Raw genomic sequence first — 12,918 nt, 5'->3', positions numbered from 1 at the left:
CGAACTAAAATAATCACCGGATTTTATTAATCTTTTTAACAACAGTTACAATGTTATTAGAAATCAGGATCTCATTTACTGTAGTTCAAAAGACAGGATCACTCCAAGTATATACTCTCGGAGAAGGTGATAAAAGTGGATGCAGAAATGTAGGATAAATTAGTTATCAGTTATGTTATGATATATTACGTTCCGACGGTATATTTTGGAATGGATATCCCTTCATTGGTTGAACTAGTACCAAAGGAAGATTACTGCTTTTCATTTGGCAGATGAAAAGTTCTGATATTTCCCTACTAATAACAAGCATTGTACTTTCGAAAGCCAGCTCAAACTGTTGGGAGGTTTTTGAGATTTGTCAGTGTGGATATAATAAGCGCGCAGACATATGGTCATTCAAAAAATAATATGAACCGTGATTAGAGTGACGAGATCGCTGTAGAAGAAGTGGGATATCAATCTTGGAATTGAAGTTTGGAGTTCAATATTCCAACTTTTCCTTCTCTTCCTGAACGTGATTTTGATAGCTATGAGATATTTGCCATTACTGAAAATAATGAAAATCTCAGGAGATATTGTATATATTTAGTACTAAACCATTGAAGTAGCTTTTTATTTACAATACGCCACTAAATCTTCTAGGAATAAGTCCTTTATTTTACTTGTAATCATGATTTAAGCCTTCATTTCTTTTTTAACACAAAAACACCCTTACACAAAGAACTAATTTTGCTGCCCCAGTCTTGTGCTGCCCCGAAGTCAGATTTCGTTGACCTTGCCGCAGGGCCGGCCTTGACCAAACCGGTTATTTGCTGGAAATCTCCTCTAATGACGGCTGTCCTTTTTCTCCTTGCTCTTGTTTTTTTTCACGGAAGCAAACACTAGGGGTGTAAATAATACCCGAAAATACTGGGCCTTCCTGTACCCGCTCGAGTCCGTCCGTATCCGAAGTAGCCCAAAGCCTGTTATGGCTTGTCATGGGCCACCTGGCCTGGCCTGGATTAATTAATTGGGCGGTCTCGGGCATTGCAATTAATTATGATGCCCGGCCTGATACCCGGCCTGGTGCCAGACTTGAAAGCCTTTTATGTGCCATTAATCATTTAATATCCTCTTAAAAGACTTAAAAGTTACCATTTTATAATTGTCAATTTTGTATCAAGAAAAATAAAATATACAGTTGTTTTTACTTATAATTAGTCTTTTCAAAACATTAATGATAATAAATTTTCTTATAGAAAGTTTATTGTACTCTAATTAATTATTTATTATCGGCTAAACTTAAAAGTTTGTCATTATAATTTAAACATAAAATAATACTATCACTTACGATATGCAATGTTAGAAAGGAAAGGATATTGTATTAAAAATAAATATATTTAATACCATTCATTTAAAAATTAAAATTAAAATATTTTTTTTTTAAAATAGTGGCATGTCCGGCCCGATCTGGCCTGCCCGTATAAAAAGCGGGCTTTGAGCGTTCTTTGGGTAGCAAATTATCTACTTTTACCCGGCCTGTCCGGCCTGATTTTATTTACGGGCTCACAAATATTAAGCCTGACCTGCTCGGCCTGTCTTAGTTTTTGGGCCGGGCGGCCTAGCCTGCCTGAATTTACACCCCTAGCAAACACCTATCGGTCTGCTCGCAACTTTTTCATGTTTCATGAAGAGTAGATTTATACAAATTTCGGTTTCTTTTTCCAAACCTAACAAGCACCTATTAGGAAGCTCCCCCTAATGGTTAAAGGGCACATGACTGATAGCCACATGGAGCGAACGGCCCAATAGTGCCCACTTTCGGTGTAGTACTGGTACTTAAAGATTTGAATAAGGCCTGTCAAAACTAACTAACAAAAATGTTACCCGTTATAGAACTAGGAAAACCACTTAGCTTAAAGATATTAACAATAAATTCTTTGAAAACAATAATGGCTGTGAAAGGATGAAACTAAGAGATGCTTATGAAAAATTATATAAATTTACCTTCTCGATAATTGCCAACAAAGGTTTCGTGGTGTAGTTGGTTATCACGTCAGTCTAACACACTGAAGGTCTCCAGTTCAAACCTGGGCGAAGCCATCCAATTTGCTTACTTTTTTTTTTTTCGCACGCGCGATAGTACTCTATTAACTTCTCGACTGTTCATTTTCCCTCTCTCCACTCAGAAGAATCTGAAAAGGCAACAGGCGTGTTCTACTTCTTCTGAGTTCATTCATATTTTTCCATTTGAAGAATCTAAGAAGGGTGGTGGAGTTTTTTTCTCACTGGTTATTCTTCTTGAAATTGTAAGTTGTTTCCTGTTTTCAATCTAGGGTTTTGATTTTTAGTTTTTTTTTTTTTTTTTTCCTTTTCATTTTTTTAAATATAGAGTTTATGCAAAAGAATAATCAGTTGTGGGTTTTTAGTACAGTCTAAGATTTCTTCATTTTGTTGATCATCCAGTTATTATCTGCTGCCTTAATTGTTAGTTTGTTTTTTTTTTGTAAAATTCTAGGGTTCATACTTAAAATCAAGCAGCTGTGGGTTCTTATCACAATCTATTTTGTCTGTACAATGGGATTTCTGTGAAATACTGTTTGCCTGTCTTCGATTTTTTACTTGTATTAATCAGTTGTTGAATTTTATCAATATGGAGTTTGCTCAAGTGGGCTGTTCGGAGGACAAGATTTGCCAATTTTGTTAAGGCTGCTGCTGATAAAGATGTAAGGAGTCGAAGACTAATTATTCTTTTGACATATTATGTTTTTCGCTTTCAAATTGTGTTCAAATATAGTGTAACACAATTATGTTTTCTTGGCTCATAAATAGGACATCAACCTTTACATAATCTGCCGTATCGTGTGTTCCTGCGGTCGAAGTCTTGGGTAATTGAGAAAGCTATTTTGGAGGGCAGAAGTGGGTGTTAATCTGAATTTGTCAATGCAGGGCAACAGAGACGAGGCTGTAAGAGCCAAGGGATTGGCTGAGGAGAAGATGAATAGCAAAGATTATGTGGGAGCTCAATTACTGATCAGTAAGGCTCAAAAACTATACCCTAGTATGGAAAATATCAGTCGAATGCTAACTGTATGCCAAGTACACTGTTCCGCTGAGCGCAAAGTTGAACCTGGATCGGTCCCAGACTGGTATCACATCCTTCAGATTGAGCAAACTGCTGATGAAGCATCCATTAAGAAGCAGTTCAGACAGCTCGCCCTCCTACTTCATCCTGATAAGAACAAGTTTCCAGGTGCAGGAGCTGCCTTTCAATTGATCGAAGAAGCAAATAGGTTTCTTTGTGACCAGTCAAAACGGTCACCATTTGATATGAAGCGCAGCATTATGCAACAGAGGCAGTCTCAAAATCAGCCAAGAATGAATAACTATCCGAGCAAAAATCCCGTGAGTACCGAGATGGCAGCACTATTCAAGCGTATGAATCCTCCCCAGCAAAAACAGCAGCAACAAACCCAACCAATATATGCTAATGGTCCAAAAACATTCTGGACTATGTGCCCTTTTTGCAGTACAAGGTACCAGTATTACTTAGACATTATGAACAGAGATCTTCGCTGTCAAAGGCAAAGCTGCAGGAAACCTTTTACTGCTTATGTTTGGGATAACCAAAGGATGCCTCATGGAGCTAACAACCGGTCAGTGCCTCAAAAGAAAGATGCCCCAAGTCAGGATGGTCAAAAGAGTGCCCAAGTGAATATACAGGGGAATCGTGGCAATATGGCACCAGCATCACAGCCAAGTAAATCTACAGGGAGGGCTTCTGTCAGTTCTGTGGCTGCCACGGCGCCGGAACCCAATGCAAAAGAAGACTTGAATGTCCGTGTGGAAGCCGGAATGAAAGCAAAATCTATACCTGCTGAGCCTAAACCTTCAGGTACCAAGAACATGAAAAGAGGAAGAAACACTAACTCAGAAAAGGAAACTGGAAGCCTCTGCGACATGGAAGAAGATGGTGATCACAAAGCTGGACAGAGTCCTGGACTCAACAGTGGCAGATCATCTCGGCGAAAACATGATGTTAGTTACAAAGAGAACTTGAGTGATGACGAAGATATAGCTAGTGGATCAAGACGAAAGACTACTAAAATCAATGAGCCAGTGGAGAAAGATAAAAGAAAGGTCCTTTTTGAAGAAAGTGAACCATTTGGAAATGCTGAAAACTGCAAGAATAATGGAGACGAAGTAGCCGAAGATGATGGCAACCATGGAAGACCTGAACCAGTGGTCGTTGAAATTCCCGATCCAGAATTTTATGACTTCGACAGGGATAAGAGTGAAAAATGCTTTGCACTTGATCAGATTTGGGCCCTTTTCGACGATTTGGATGGCATGCCCAGATTCTATGCTCGGATCGATAAAGTATATTATTCGCCTTTCAAGGTGGATCTCACATGGTTGGAGTTTGTTCCTGGGGATTCGGATCAGACTGCTTGGAAAAGAAGCGGGTTACCTGTAGCTTGTGGGAAATTCAAACGCGAGAAGACTGATACAATTAAAGATAAAGGTACATTCTCCCATAAGATTGTCTGGGAAGAAGGTGCTCGAAATACTTACAAGATCTATCCCCGAAAAGGGGAAACTTGGGCCGTTTACAAGAACTGTAACAGTAAATGGAGCTCTGATAGGGACAACAACAGAGAGTATGAGTATGAGTTTGTTGTGGTCCTGTCGGATTACATCAATGAATCAGGCATTTTGGTTGCCCAATTGGTTAAGCTAAAAGGTTTTGAATCCTTGTTTAAGCGAACCGAAACCAATGGCATGTCTTCCTTTCAAATAACATTTGATGAAATGTTAAAATTCTCTCACAGGGTTCCTTCAGTTAGAACAAATGGTAGAGAACGAAAAGATGTCCCCGAAGGTGTTTTTGAACTTGATCCTGCTTCCCTGCCCCTTAACCTTGAAGAAGTTTCTGATGGGAAAGCCAAAATTGTTGGTGGTAAAAGGGGTCATTCTGAGCTTGATCCTGCTTCCCTGCCCAGTAACCTTGAAGAAGTTTCCGATTTGATTAATGGGAAAGCCAAACCTCTTGGTGGTATAAGGCATCGTTCCTTAAAATCTATATTAGAGGAGAGGCCTCGTGTGCCGAAGAATGTAAATGAAGAAACTTTCGAGGAGTCTGAGACTTTAAGTACTTCAAATGGTGAGACAGAAAAGACAGAGAGAGTTTCTGAGCAGATTCCTCCTTCACCTTCTTCGTTTATAGACCCTTCTGAACTTCCGGAGTCAGTTTTTTATACATTTGAAGATGACAAAACTGAAGACAAGTTCCAAGTTGGTCAGGTGTGGGCTTTGTATTGTGAGTTGGATGGCTTGCCCAAGTACTATGGTCTGATCAAAAAGGTTGGATTAATCCAGGAGTTTAAAGTGAACATACAATGGCTTGAAGCTTGCACCTCACCAAAGGGTATGCTAGCTTGGCTTGACAGTAAGATGCCTACATGCTGTGGAGTTTTTTCTAGTGGTAACGAAACGGAGTTTGATGATACTAGTTTTTTCTCTCATCTTTCGAAAGGAGCAGAAGCTGCGAATGGAAACAAGTATGAGATGTTTCCCAGGAAAGGTGAGGTGTGGGCAGTATACAAGAATTTTTGTTCAGAATGGTCTTCTTCTGACCTCCAGACATGCGAGTATGACATAGGCAAAGTTTTACAAGTGGACGGTACACTGAAGGTGTTGCTTTTGGAGAAGGTGTGTGATTATGAGACGATTTTCAAGGTTCAGACAAAAGCAGGCCATGAATCCATACTTGAAATACCACGCCATGAATTGGTTAAATTCTCTCATCAAATTCCTGCAGTCCAGTTGACGGATGAAAAATTAAGAACCTTGTTGACTGATGAAAAAGTAGGAAACTTGCGTGGATGTTGGGAGTTGGATCCCAAAGCAATGCCTGTTTGTTTATCTAATTGTAAATGAAGAGTCAAGACTGTCAGAGCCATGGTGTAAATTTTATGTACAAGGTCTGGGTTCTTTTTGATCTGCTGTTCATAATTAGTTGATGTGTTGCAGCAATTTGGGGTTTAGCACTTTTATCGATTCTTATACGGAGTCTTGGGAGAACATCTTCTGTCAGAATGAGGTATCCATCCGCATCTTCATATGTTACACCCCATGTCTTACTGAAATTTTATTAGTTTAGTAGTATGTAATCATTCTGCTGGTAGTAGCATATATAAATGTTATTATAGTACACTTTCTTGTTTTAGGTTTTGCTTCAGCAGATCTTTTTCTGCTGGGATGTGTAGTATATGATAACTTTAGTTTCTTGTTTTAGGTTTTGCTTCATCTGATCTTCTTCTATTGGGATTTCTAGTATATGATAACTTTAGTTTCAGTTGTACATGCAAAAACTCTGAAAATCTTCTTTAAATTTACCTGTACGTGTGAAATCTGATGCCCTTTTGAGCAATCTTTCCATTTTGGCTTGTAAAAAACCAATCTCTGAATTTCTGGATAGGGTTCCTATTCTGACCAAAGGTATGAGGGGGCATTTCACAAATTATATATTCCTACTTTACGGATTGTGGCCTGACATCTGCCCTGAATTAGTAAGGTCATGGCATATACCAATTTTCTGAAATTTGATTAACACATCTTAACTGCAATAGAACTAATGTTCAGCATTATGCCCTCTACTCTGGTATTAGTATTAAGTCGATGACCTCTGGTATTATGCCCTCTACTTCATTATTGGTGTTAGTGCCATGCAATGTGCTGAGAGGCACTTTACTCTGGTATAACTTGCAAGTTTCCACATATATATGCACTCCACTGTGGTATAACTTTCAAGTGTTCGATATTGAAGGAGTCACACCACAAACCCTGTGAGTAGCAAATTGGAAAAAGAAAGGGCAGGAACTTGCTCTGAGAATCATAAAGCAACAAGTGGCGAAACAGGGGAATTGTTCTAGGTGAAAATTTACTCGAGACAAAGTTGAAGAGAAATATGTGTTGAGTATGATTGCTGAAGCTAGAAATGTGTGCCGAAGGAGATTGACAAGGAAAATAAACGAAGTTATTCTCGGGAGGAAATTGGAAGCTCTGAGATTTGAAAATTCATGTTAGATATGACGAGAGAACTCATTGGGTTTGGTCCTATTGTAGCCAAAGAACTTAGTATTTTTTGGCAGAGGCTAGCAGAAAGGGAATGACAGAAACCAACAACAGCGAAAACACTAGCAGTACAGTCAGCATCCCCCGCAGCAACCACCATCACCAGCATCATCAAGCTGGAGTGCAGAAAGGAAATGCCTCAATTCCAGGTACGTTTTATTTCTTTAGTTTTGACGCATCTCTAATTTCTTTTGTAAATGATGACTGTTTGAGGCATTCTGATCATCTGAATAAAATGGGAAGTCCATGCTAATGATCACTGTAATACGAATTAAGTCCATGCTAATGATCACTGTAATACGAATTAAATGCTCAACGTAGGCTTTTCTTTGTACTGGCAAGAAAGAAAAATGTTCTTCATACTTCTCACTGTATGTTACTGAATGTATGATAGGGTAACAGGTTTTTGCTCCATTAGTGTAAGGCGACTTACATGTTTATGTATTCAACTTAGTATGTGATATGTTTGGCCACTTTCAACTAATGTTAAGCTGTGCAAAGAGACTGCATTGCAAACTCGATCCTGGTATCTAGTTTTTCTTTTCCTTGCTCAGTGTAAACTAACCAGATCGAGCGATATGGTCGGTATCGGTTCTATTTGTAGGTGCTGTCACTGCTGTGGGAAGACCAATCCATTTATGTATATAATTGACATGAAGAGTGGCCCAAACTGCTAGGTTGATGCCGCGTTTTCTGTATATGATTCTTTATCATCACTTAAATTGGCTTAAAGGATAATCAGTTTGGCATACAATTTCAGGTGTAACAGATTTTTCTCGTAATATGGAGCTTGACATAGAAGAATCTATAGTTCAGATGAAGTGTGTTCCAAGAATGTGGATAATACTTATGATGTTTTGTGATGACCATGATGATGGAAACACTTACTACAAAAACGAGGAATGTGATGATGAATACGGTAGCATTGGTAGACCTGCCTTTTATGTTGAATGGGATCCTGATTTTGCTTCTGGACCTTTAGAAGATGGAGAAGTATGTATCTAGGTTTGTCAGGTATTTTTTTTTTTTTTTTTAAAATTTTTACTATAGTTTTAGTCATAGTAAATGACAAATCGAATTCTCTAACAACAAAAGTAAATGTTAAGAAGAAGAAGTGATAGAGGTACCCAATGGTTTTGATTTGCAGCCTTGTTTATTTTTGTAGGTGGAAAGCTGCACGAATTCCAGATTTGAAAGTAGCAGAGCTTGATAAGAGTAAAGCTTATTAAGGAACATAAAGTATATATGCCTGAGATACTTGATATTGCTATGTGCAGAACCATGAAAAGACTTGGAATATACATTTCTAGCTGATCCTAAGCAGAGACTGGTAAGAAAGATCTGCTTAGCCTATCGTCATTATGATAATTCATTGATTAGATAACCATTGTCACTTTATCTTTATGCAGTTATACGACGTGCATAAAGCCTGTGTCGTGGGTCATGCTTAGTAATATAATAAACCAGGATGCACATAATATTTTCATATAAAACGGTTTGCTTGTTTATTTTTGCACTTCACTTTCTTCTTACACATTTTAGGAGAAATGTAAATAATCAAGGATAATTTCTCTTAAGTTTTCTGATAGTCCAGATGAATTCAAACTTAGATCGGTCTGTACTTTGAAACTCACTTGTTCAAACAGGAATTTTCACAAACTCGTTACATTTCAGCATCAACAGCAACATCCATTGTCATATCTTCTTCTTCAGAGGGTTTTGTTAGAGAGAGGAGTTGGAGTAATCATTTTCTGCTGTATCTAACTTTGAGTTCTAAAACAGGAATCAGTTTCGACTACTGAGTTGGGATCGGCTTCTGCTGCGAAAGTTGAAGCTGCTTTACTAATGAAAGAAGAAAAAGCGACGAATGATACTGTTGGAGGAGAGAAGCAGAAACTAGTGAGTTGTTTATAGTTATTGGGGAGTTTCTGGACCTAAAGTTACTAGAGTACAGATGGTACAGTTAATTGCGTTGGAAACAGAATTATCGTTCCCAGACTCATCAGTTGCTATTGAATTGGGAATATATACCTGCTTGCTACACCTTGATACAGAGAAGGTATGGTTGTCTTGCAATTATGTTGGAAACAGTAGCAGCTGTCTGAGAAATGGTAGGAGGAACGCATCTCCATCTCATATCTTCCACGATTTCAACATGTTGTTGTTGGATTAAGGCATTACTTGAAGAAGCAGAGAACGGGAGGATGCATCTGATGACTATTGTGGAGCTTGTGCAGCTCAAATGGTATGAGGGTTTTTTGGTTCTCACTGTCGAAGGAGTCTTCTTCAATGCCTTCTTTGCTATGTATCTGCTTTCACCTATGCTCACTCATACAATTACCAGTTGTCTGGAGGAGGAAGCAGTTCATTCTTACACAAAGTTCTTGAAGGAGATTGATAGTGGTAAAATTGAAAATGTTCCAGATCCTGCTATTGCTATACTACTGGAGGCTACGCAGCGATGCAAGTTTAAAAGATGTCGTAATTGTGTTCCGAGCAGATGAAGCTCATCATCAGGATGTCAACCATTTTGCTTCTGTGAGTTTTTCCTTAATTTCTGTTTTTTCCTTATCTCAATATTTCTTTTCGTTCCATTTCGGGATAACTTAGGTTGAGAAGAATAGATTAGTCAGTTGTGACATGCGACTGCCAGAACTAGCAGGCAGCTGTGCGTTCTGCGTACCATAAAATAATTGCATAATTTGTAAAATGTGTAGCGGCAAGAACACAAAAAATGGTTACATGTATAGCCCTTTTGTAGATGCAATAGGTGATATTCTTGCTTGCAATCCTTCCACATTCTGATCAAGATTGTTACCTGTTGTTTATATTAGGATGCCGTCTCTGATTTGAGCTAGGCTCGTAGAGTTCTCCTGATGATGAAACCATTGCAGATGTTATAAGGTATGGATTCATTTGGTCATAAATGGTGAAATATTTATTTTATGTCATCATATTACAGCGATCCGGTGATCTAAATTCAAAAAGTTCAATCACTATATTTTGGTGCTTATACTCTAAGCGAGTAGCTGATTTGCCTAGTTTTAGCATTCATCCCAAGGCTCCTGGCACACTGAGGCCCTACCTTAAGGTTTATTTGGATTCTTCCTATTAGGATGTGTATGCTTGTGATGGTTACTACTCATTGATTGCATTCAGATACTCCAGCTTCACTTGTGAGGTTGTTATTTTTTTCCATGTAATTATGCCGATTCTAAAGTTTCTCAGTTTAATATGCTTTTGCAGACTACATCTGTTGCACATGGTAAAGTTCTATTCTGACTAAAAAGGGGATGTGGTTGATTCCTTTCCATGTTAATATGAGAGTTCTAAGTAAAACAGATATGCCAGCGGGAGATTGTCCAAAGAAGGGGGAGGGTTGTGTGCATCATCAAGAGGTACGGGGCATTGTTCAGGGGAGATGGGGTTCTTAATGTATTTTTGCATCACAGCATTGATATTTGAAGAAATAACTAAATAAAAGGTCCATTTCACATTAGTTGAAACAAATAAAAGTTCCCCCACCGAAGGAAAATTCTGTGGCCAAGGCACCAGAAGCTGGAGCGGGTCAAACTTGGCCTAAGATTAGATGGGTTCCTCTGCTAATGGTGAGAGTTTACAGGGTTTAGCGTACAACCCTGAGACCATCAGGTCAGTTAATTCTCATCTGCAAGAAGTGATACTCTTTGATCGAATGATGTTTTCATTTTACTTGAATAACTAACATGCATGTCTCGGTATTTGATTTTTTCATTTCATCAATTTTCAGACTTAAATTCAATTTTCTTCTATGTTCATCTATAAACTCCACATCTCTCTGTTGAGTTGCTGTGTTTTTTCTTTGTTAATAAAGTGCAAAAAGGTTCAGCTATTTTTCAGAACCAACCAAATCCCACATTTTAATGTTTACCAGACGGAATTGCAGTTTTTTCGCTGTTTGCGCACTTGTTTTCTATTAGTTTATCATGCTGCAGACAGATCGGCTGATATCTTTTTTTTTTATTACTTGTTAGTTAACAGGTCATTCCAGAGAATTTCATTTCACAAGTTGATCCTGACAGTCTTGTGGCTTTGGGTGGTTCAAGTGCGGAAAGTGTCACCATACATGATTAAGACTGCCTCAAGCATGATTGGCGAGACAACCCAATGCTCAAGTCCCCTGATTTGCTCAAGTCCGCATCTGATATGGCCAACATGCCGCCTGATGCTCTTAAGCTAATGTTTGAGTCGCCTCGTCTCTGGAAGGGAATCGTCTATCTTCCCTCAGCAGTAGCGCTTAACGGTCATGGGTCTGGATCAGATAGTGTGTCAAGACAGAAGAAATTGGAATTCTAATCCATCTATAAACAGGAGTTGGTTCTTTTCCAGAGTTGTCAAATTTCAGAGCTGATCCATCATCCTCTTCAAGTTTTCCATTTTCAACAGCTGATCTGCAAGCGCAAATGAAAGCTCCAGCAATGCGGCAGGTATACTAGAGTAGAATCCCTGATTATGTTTTCCGTTTGTTGTCATTTCTTGTTTTTCTATTTTCTTATTTTTGCACATGATTAACATCCAATATGAACCCTGAGATGATGGCAAAAGTGCATCTTGGTTGATCCAAGTGGAGCATCTGCACCTATGTTGGTTGACGCAGGAACACCTGAATAACAAGTAGATCAGATTCCAGATGCAGCCAATCCGTTATGCCTAGTTGAATGCAGAGCAGGTTAAGACCGCTAGGGTCCTCAAGCAGACCAAATGCAGCAAACCCAAAGTAGGCATGATATGCATCTGGCAGCTGCGCGGGAAACTTACCGAAACCACCGTACTCAAGTGAACAGGGAAAACATCAATAAGAAACTCAACATGGAAAAGCTATGGAATGTACCCAATAACGCCTTCCAGTATCTTAAAACCTTGAAAGCTGGGCCATACTAACATCTAGCAGTACGAGTAAGCCAGGAGAAGCAACAACACCTTTGATTGACAACAGGTAAGCGAAATTCTTGTAGTGGTGCACTGCCTGAGAAAGTCTGAGCCCCCAAGACTCTCTCTCAGTATGCCACCAATCCTGTGCAAACACAAATGGGACTCGTCATGTCAAAACACATGCAACCGTACATGATTTTTTTTTTTTTTTACTAGAAATGAATATATATCAATGTGAAATTTTAAAGACGGACCCTTTGAAGTTTTAGCTCGGTGAGGAAGTATGAGCCCCCAAGACACTCTCAGTATGCCACTAATCCTGTGCAAACATATATGGGATTCGTCATGTCAAAACACATGTAACTGCACATGCTGTTAGTGCATTCTAGCTAAAATCATTAGATTGGAATGTGATAAATGGGTGTTTGATTCTCATTTTACAATTTATAATCAAATTTCCTGGACAACATATTTTACCATAATTTTTTCTGAGTGAATTGTAAATACTCCTTTAACGGTAAAACTGCCACTGTTTTGTTCGAGTGATTTTTCCCTTTTAAAAGAGTATCACTAGATCTTGCTGAGACAAGTTTTAGGTGTAAAAATTCAGTAATAAAAAGTTAATCCAACCCTGAAAACCTTTTTTTTCCCCTTAAAAATTGGTAGTTTTATAAAATGCTGGACATCATCTCGAGAAAAAATTCTCTCAACGTCTGGTCCGAACCGAGTCTGAGACCAATTGACTACATTGGTGTCAAGTCAACCACTAGAGAAACCAAATCTGACTCCAATAACTGAGTCCGATTATGTCTGTAGCAACATCAGAGAAACTCGATTTACACTCTACTGTAGCTTATAAACAAAGAATTTTGAAGTCTATGGATAAATTTA

The 12,918-nt window shown here is 38.6% G+C and overlaps 2 protein-coding genes and 1 non-coding gene across 3 annotated transcripts; all 3 read left to right on the top strand.

The window, feature by feature from the left end:
• The first annotated feature begins 1,931 nt into the window (after window positions 1–1,931).
• LOC113345017 lies at window positions 1,932–12,483 on the top strand. The gene is made up of 11 exons (XM_026588875.1): window positions 1,932–1,937; window positions 2,169–2,288; window positions 2,649–2,705; window positions 2,929–6,082; window positions 6,809–7,265; window positions 7,877–8,130; window positions 8,282–8,446; window positions 8,899–9,654; window positions 9,951–10,020; window positions 10,363–10,767; window positions 11,130–12,483. The coding sequence occupies exons 1-4, from the start codon at window positions 1,932–1,934 to the stop codon at window positions 5,917–5,919; spliced, it is 3,174 nt and encodes a 1,057-aa protein (XP_026444660.1). The 3' UTR covers window positions 5,920–6,082; window positions 6,809–7,265; window positions 7,877–8,130; window positions 8,282–8,446; window positions 8,899–9,654; window positions 9,951–10,020; window positions 10,363–10,767; window positions 11,130–12,483.
• TRNAV-AAC lies at window positions 2,009–2,082 on the top strand. The gene has a single exon. It is a non-coding gene; the product is annotated as a tRNA-Val (tRNA).
• On the top strand, window positions 9,071–9,620 carry LOC113345016 (ubiquinol oxidase, mitochondrial-like). The gene is made up of 2 exons (XM_026588873.1): window positions 9,071–9,175; window positions 9,291–9,620. The coding sequence occupies exons 1-2, from the start codon at window positions 9,071–9,073 to the stop codon at window positions 9,618–9,620; spliced, it is 435 nt and encodes a 144-aa protein (XP_026444658.1).
• Window positions 12,484–12,918: the final 435 nt, after the last annotated feature.

This window comes from Papaver somniferum, unplaced genomic scaffold (assembly GCF_003573695.1).
Source record: "Papaver somniferum cultivar HN1 unplaced genomic scaffold, ASM357369v1 unplaced-scaffold_80, whole genome shotgun sequence".
NCBI lineage: Eukaryota > Viridiplantae > Streptophyta > Magnoliopsida > Ranunculales > Papaveraceae > Papaver > Papaver somniferum.
This window is presented reverse-complemented; position numbering and strand designations above follow the sequence as displayed.

Bases quoted from the DNA above. Each gene is read 5' to 3' on its own strand.
- LOC113345017 (XM_026588875.1), top strand. The intron at 2,289-2,648 runs GTAAGTTGTTTC...AGTTTGCTCAAG, and splicing joins TGGTTATTCTTCTTGAAATT to TGGGCTGTTCGGAGGACAAG. The intron at 2,706-2,928 runs GTAAGGAGTCGA...TTGTCAATGCAG, and splicing joins AGGCTGCTGCTGATAAAGAT to GGCAACAGAGACGAGGCTGT.
- LOC113345016 (XM_026588873.1), top strand. From the start codon at position 9,071: ATGGTACAGTTAATTGCGTTGGAAACAGAATTATCGTTCCCAGACTCA. The intron at 9,176-9,290 runs GTATGGTTGTCT...TGTTGGATTAAG, and splicing joins TACACCTTGATACAGAGAAG to GCATTACTTGAAGAAGCAGA.